The 7,480-nt window shown below is 44.6% G+C and overlaps 1 protein-coding gene across 1 annotated transcript in view; it reads right to left on the bottom strand.

The window, feature by feature from the left end:
• Window positions 1–4,179, bottom strand: part of cdx1b (caudal type homeobox 1 b) — a gene marked incomplete at both ends in the record, with an annotated part of 5,215 nt that extends 1,036 nt beyond the window's left edge. The window contains 2 exons of the mRNA XM_084474011.1: window positions 349–497; window positions 3,714–4,179. Of these exons, the coding sequence (XP_084330137.1) occupies window positions 349–497; window positions 3,714–4,179 (615 nt within the window). The remainder of the gene's footprint in view (window positions 1–348; window positions 498–3,713) is intronic.
• Between the last annotated feature and the right edge of the window lie 3,301 nt (window positions 4,180–7,480).

The raw sequence follows: 7,480 nt of genomic DNA, 5'->3' as shown, positions 1-7,480 counted from the left end.
TCATCTCAGAGTTGAAGCTGCAGTGCGGCCATAAGTCCTATTCTTGAAATCCTGTTTGTTGATTTTCAATTCAACAAAGTGCCAATGCTGAGCTGTTTTGGTTCTCATCTCACTCTCATCTCATTTAAGAGATGAATAAATCGTCTTTGTTTCACACCATTTGGATTTTCTTCAAGGTGGGTTTGAAAGTCCATTAACGTGGCACAAAACGAACGTCTGTGACAGCTCAGACGTACCTGTCTCTCTGAGGACCTGTCTCTGTGGACCTGGGACAGACAGACAGCGGACGTACCTGTCTCTCTGAGGACCTGTCTCTATGGACCTGGGACAGACAGACAGCGGGCGTACCTGTCTCTCTGATAGGCCGAGGGCGGTGGCGAGCTCCGCCTTCCTCCTGATGGTGATGTAGCGGCTGTAGTGGAACTCTTTCTCCAGCTCCAGACGCTGGTGGTCCGTGTACACAACGCGGTACTTGTCTTTGGTCCGAGTTTTGCCATCTACAGACAAACAAGACACACCGTTAGGTACATGACATCTACAGACAAACAAGACACACAGTTAGGTACATGACATCTACAGACAAACAAGACACACCGTTAGGTACATGACATCTACAGACAAACAAGACACACAGTTAGGTACATGACATCTACAGACACATTAAAACAAGACGCACCGTTAGGTACATGACATCTACAGACAAACAAGACACACCGTTAGGTACATGACATCTACAGACAAACAAGACACACAGTTAGGTACATGACATCTACAGACACATTAAAACAAGATGCAGCGTTAGGTACATGAGCATTAAGACAGGTGGAGGGAGAGGAGGACCTGGACAATGCTAGTGGCTTTCTTCCCCACCTGTCTGGTTCTCTGTTTAAACAGTCAATGCTCTCCTCAGAGCAAATAGACAGCATAGGGCACTGGAATAGGAACTGTTTTTCTTTCCGTGAAGTGGAATACTACCACAGGGGAAAGAGGCCAAATCAAACCATCACTCTCCCATCAATCTGAGGAGGTTTATGAAGTGTATCTGTTTTGTTTTGTTATAAACCATCCACATAAAATGTCCCTCCACCCGTTAATACTAACCCTAGCAGCACATATCTCCTCGGCCCGTCTAAAGCGGTTTACTATTCAAATGGAGGGATGGGCATGTTGGAATTTGCATAACACAGAAGAATTCTCTCTCTCAACATATCTGTATATTTCTCTCTCTCTCTCTCTCTCTCTCTCTCTCTCTCTCTCAATGGTCAAGCACTGTGCTGTTCAATTCTTGAGGCAGGGTTGACCCAACAGAGTGTACAGAGTATATGGTGATGGTAACGTGTGTGTGTGTGTGTGTGTGTGTGTGTGTGTGTGTGTGTGTGTGTGTGTGTGTGTGTGTGTGTGTGTGTACTACTATAATGTATTCCATTAATTCATCCTTACATGGGTCTACTTCCATAAAAACTTAAACAAACAATGTTAAACCAACTGCCCTCTCTCACTGTCTCTTTAACCCTCTCTGTCAACACTCAGGAATCAACAGAATTAAAACTCAAACATTTTAGTTTGAGAGGACATCTGTCCAAACCTCAGCTTTTCTGCTTCATTTGGCAGACGCCGAAAGTCTAAACTAAAAACACATAACAGTTAGCCAGTCGCACACACACACACACACACACACACACACACACACACACACACACACACATTGACATGGCTGTTCAATAAATAATGGGCTGAGATGGACCAAGCCTGCTAATGAAGGACCGTAAATCACATTAAAACCTCACTCTGTCTATATGCTGAGAGAGAGAGAGAGAGAGAGAGAGAGAGAGAGAGAGAGAGAGAGAGAGAGAGAGAGAGAGAGAGAGAGAGAGAGAGAGAGTTGAAACCAGGAAGAGATGGCTTAGAAAATGATAGCTATTGGCTGGCTTTGACTTGTTCCTTTATAACTTATTCTGCCTCAATATACATTCTATTATGTATTTATTATGAATCAATAGAATTGTGTTGTAATTTTATTTTCGACATAAATCCGAGTGAAAATATAGACACCTTTCTAGTATTTCAATCGTTCGATGGTTCGTAAACAGGCATCTTTAGAGAAAAATATCTCAAGTTAAAAGTCTATATAGCCTACATCACATTGAATGCATTAATCCTCCTAGCTTATCCTACGGTCGGACTACAGCGTCGCTTTTTGAATTATGATGACTTAATAAAAAAAGAAAACGTCGATGTCAAACTAAACTATTTCTGACAAGAAAAAAACGAGATAAGCGCAAAGAAGAGACACCTTACACATCAAAGAGATCGGAACAATCTTGTGTTCTCCGCCTGGAGACAAGGAGGAAACAAAGAGCGACAAGGCGTATGGCAAACAGCCCAACGGCCCTAGTCCCTTCAGCGGTGGGGGCCGCCGCGCATTAACATAACAAGTGCATCAAACCAAGAAGCTCTTCAGACGACTCCCCTCCTTTGATCCTGCCGTGTTCCCAATGGAAAATACATCGGGATGTGTTAGAGAGGCGGAGTGTCTGTGTGTGTGTGTGTGTGTGTGTGTGTGTGTGTGTGTGTGTGTGTGTGTGTGTGTGTGTGTGTGTGTGTGTGTGTGTGTGTGTGTGTGTGTGTGTGTGTGTGTGTGTGTGTGTGTGTGTGTGTGTGTTGCGGCCTCGTGTTGCCTGTCATGCTATATCGACATTCGACCTCATTTCTAGGTTTCTAAACGGTTCCGACGTTAACAGAATAACTTCACAAAGTTCTTAGCGTCTCCTCAACAACACGGCATCAGGAGATGATGTGACAAGATCCAATCAACGACTGTATACAAAGAAATGACTAAATACGTATTTCATATTTATTGTAGGCCTAGAGGCAAAGCACACTAAAATTAAACTAAAAATAATGAGGCCAATAACGTCGTTATGAATGGTCTCTACATCCGAGGCCCATTATGCTAACACCTTTTATAGGCTTTATATATTGTTTATTATTCATAAAGTAATTGTACTGTTCAGTAGGCCTATAATCAGTGTTAAGGCAGTAGGGCTCTGCTAATAAAGTGTTTTATCATAAGCGTCCTCTAATGCGTGTTTTAACTGGCGCTGTAAACCAGTAAGAATGAAGAGCACTTTATGACAACGAATATTTGATGGAAGCTTAATTTACACAATCACTCCATTCTCCTTCAGGGCTGACCTGTACAGTGAACTGAGACATATGAAAGGGTTAGGGATAAAGCCACTGGGCAGATGATCCCATGAGGTCTGACCGTGTGTGTGTGCGTGGAGATAGGCTTCCTTTTAAACGCAGTTGTCAAACCGACAAGATCCTATCAAGGAATATACAAAGAAATGCCTAAATATGTATTTCATATTTATAGTAGGCCTAACGGCAAGGCACACTAAAATGAATCAAATAATTAAATATGTAATTACATAATTACATTCACATAGACCCAACAAGACCCAACAGCCGTAGAGCGGTGCTGTCTTTCTGTTTCACAGGTAGCTGACATATTCAAAATCCTAACCCTAGCCCTAACCCTAACCTAACCCTAGCCCTAACCCTAGCCCTAGCCCTAGCCCTAACCCTAGCCCTAGCCCTAGCCCTAGCCCTAGCCCTAACCCTAGCCCTAGCCCTAGCCCTAACCCTAACCCTAACCCTAGCCCTAGCCCTAGCCCTAGCCCTAACCCTAACCTAACCCTAACACTTACTGGAGGTGGAGGGCGGCGCGCTGTTCCGTCGCATCCAGTCGTACGGGTTCCTTCTCTGCAGGGCGTTGGGCGACAGCTGTCCGGAGGACGGGTTCATGGAGGCGGGCAGCAGCGCCGCGGGCTGCCCCGGGAACTCCGAAGGGCTGAACCCCAGCGGGGGGCCCACGGCGGACGGGTTGGGCGTCGGGGGCGCGTTGGGGGCCGCGTGATGCCCGTAGTGCGAGGGCCACTCGTCCCCCCGCGGCGGAGGAGGCGGATAGGACGGATTCCAACCCCCGTTCTGGGCCGAGTGCGGGTCGTTGTTGATCCCCGGGACGTGGTGGTGGTACCCGGTGAACTCCGAGTAGTGCGGCGCGGCCGGGACGAAGCTCTGCGGGTTGAGGTTGAGGCCGGGGTGTCCCCGGGAGACCGGGTTCTGGTGGTGGTACATCCCCGCGTCCTTGTCCAACAGGTAGCCAACGTACATCTTTCCAGGTGATGGGACGCCCTGCGCATAGTGCGACTCCAGCTTGTAGGCTCGTGTCCCTCGTCTCTGCAGCGCTCTCTCCGTGGGTGTGTGTCTGCGTGCGTGTGCCCGTGTGTGCGCGCGTGTTGTTAATGGACTATAGTCTGTCTATAATCTGCCTTCATGTAGGACCAGCCCTCGTCTGTCTTCACCGGACGAGGTCCCACCTGTACTATTCCATTGAGACTTCCAGTTCGTCGCCTCAGCCGCCAGTTAAGAGCGCGTCGGGGTCACGTGGTGTTTTATGGCCCCTCGCGCCACCTCCCTCTCTCTCTGCAGGCCTTTCATCAACTCATATATTACTTTATTAAGGCATTTGATAATATTGTCGTATATATGCATACACATTATATTGTTTAGAAAATAAAAGATATATTGTTTTCTAAAAGCGTTTTCTCAGCATGAGCCCACGTGTCATTTGAATGTTTTCCGTCTATATTTCATGTCGGGACATTAAGGCCTCAAGGCCTTAAAAAAAATCGCCAACCCCAAATGAACGGCTGTCCCTCGTGTCACATGACGTCCTGTCTGAGACATCACCACTTCATTCCTCTCGTCGCACCCTATCTCACCTCATCTGCATGAGAGACTCATGGCTGCATTTCAAAGGCTTCCATCAAAGGCGTCATGCTGCGGGAGCAAATCTGACAAACGACGCTGAGAACCGAACGGAGGCCTCGCGCACAGCAGAGTTTACACTGAGAGGGTTGAGCGCTGACCGAGAACTGAAGGAACCAAGGAAGAACAGAAGAACAGAACGAATAACAGAAGAACAGAACGAAGATAGGCACACTATAATGTCAGGGAAACGGAACTCTAAAGAGGTTTTAACGACACACACACACACACACACACACACACACACACACACACACACACACACACACACACACACAAACAGGACGGTTTACATATTACAACAGAGCAAGCTTATGTGGTGCTCCCATATCTGGGAAGGAAGTAGGAGGCCTGAGGTACTGCGGGGGTTGTCATAAACCGGGGCCACCGAGAGGTGAACGTCGAGCTGTCTCCGTCCCCACTCCCCCTCCTCTCCGACTGATATGAAGAGACTCGGAGGCGGAGGAGGGGCGGGCCCTTGGCCCCAGACGCCAAGGTGACTTCCTCCTTTCCCTCGCTTGTCTGCCTGTTAGGGTTAGTGTTAATGCCCCCGCGCCGCGGCCCCTCCTCCGTCCAACACGTCCGCACCGTCGCTCCTGTCCTCCAGGCACGAGTCAGCGGTCAGTGGTCCGCCCTGTGGCCGCCCTGTGGCCGTCCCGGGACGGTCAGCGGTCAGGTGGTCCCCCGCTGACCGTCCGGTCAGAGTCAAGTGTTGGGTTCTAATTGATGGGTCACTTGGTTTAATTGGTCTTCAGCATTACGATACATTTTGTTCAACGTGTCCCGTTGAGCGGTTTTACCGACCAATGAAACACACGCTCGGGGAGGTCAGGAAATAACGCCGAGCTCACGGAGAATGAACGACTCACCTCAATCTGAGTTGCTTTGAAGAATTCATCTGATCTTTGAACCCTGAATCTCCACCAAAAACACATTTAGGGGAATTTATTGCCATTCTATTTTATAAGTTGTTTAATAATTCGCCGTCAGCAACAAGTGTAAATTTAAGTTATAAAACTGTAATTTTGTATGATGAGTAACCATATTATTAAAACCGTGGCAATGTGAGCTCTATAAATGATAAAGACAGAAAGCCTGATCACGTAAAGGGTTGCGCAGTAATATTAATGTTTTATTTTAGTTATGCTACTAATTTCAAATGGTTCGAAATCTTTAAGCAAAAAGTGTAATTGAAAAATGTCGAATAGGCCTAATAAAATTATCAAATAAAACTGACCCCAAGTGAACCATTTCTGGCCCTATAAGAGCTCTTTCCTCGATCTTTGAGAGTGAAACTTTGTTGTTTAGATTATGTTGCTCTTAAAGAAATCTTCTTTAAAAATCTTAAAGGATAAAATGTCGACCATGTATGCACTAGGCCTCCCCGCTTAAATGATCACGGGTCGTTATATTTTAGGCCACCTCCATTTAAAATGTATGTGTGTTGCCTTTTAGAGTTCGATTAATTAACAGCAAATGGAAATCAAATATTATTATTATTATTGTTATTGTTATTTATATTATTATTATTATCCTTCTTATTATAATTTTATATTATGTATTTATGATTGATACGATAATAATCAAGATAATGATTCTGGTTATGACAATTTAATATTTTATGATAATTTAGGCCTAGCCTATGATATAATATAAAAACGTTATACATTTGTCAGAATATAAGAGCATCATAATAGGCCTATGTTATCGTTATTGAATATGTTTTACTATTTGGGGCTCTTCGTTTGTTTTAGAAAACCATTTTGACTTGCCACAGTTTCTTTCATGTATAATCTTTTTATAGGCCTACATAAATATGTGTAACCACCTAATATTAATATAATATGCCATAGAGCGTCGGGGATATATATATATATATATATATATATATATATATATATATGTTTATATATATATATATGTTATGTTTTTTATATATACATATATGTATATATAAAAAACATAACACATGCATAAGCGTGTGAGATTCGGGCACAAATTAAAGCGCTGAGAGGAATAAAAGGGCGGGGAAAAGCCAGTAAGTTGATGGGAGACCCCAGCGGGGGGGCACCTGCAGAAGGTGACACTCTCTAGAGGGTTCTATCTGAAGCGAGGCTGTGTGTTTGCGCTGCACGGTGCCCATCCTGTGTCTTTGTCACCTGTCTGTGTGTCAACCATTAACTAGACGCGGCTGTAAACCCACAGGTTATGGAAAGTTGGATCAGGACACGGCAGGTTGTAAAGAGACAACCTTTTTATTGTTGGGGCGTCAGAGCAGAGCTCTACTTTTCACTTTGACGCTCCTCCAGGTGACCCCAGGTCCCTATACCTCACATCGCTTCATTCCGACCACAAGATCCAATGATGCAAACGTATAGGCCTATAAAATATATCCAATATATCTTTATACATCTCCACGTTATATGATTGACAGTGTTAGGCTATTTGTTTACATTATCTGCCGATTATAAATATTATAATGATCGTAAATATACATGTTACCTACGTGATACCTTATATAGATGTATGTAAATAATATGCATAGAGGCCTACTATTTCATTGAATTCAATTTAAATGCTATAATAGCGACATAGGCCATTAGCTCAGAAACATTTCTGGCACTATTTTGAAGTTATTATGATT

The sequence above is a fragment of the Micromesistius poutassou genome (genome assembly GCF_964030765.1).
Source record: "Micromesistius poutassou genome assembly, chromosome: 10".
NCBI classification, from domain to species: Eukaryota; Metazoa; Chordata; class Actinopteri; order Gadiformes; family Gadidae; genus Micromesistius; species Micromesistius poutassou.
Note: the sequence above shows the minus strand (reverse complement) of the source record. Positions and strands in the feature narration are given on the sequence as shown.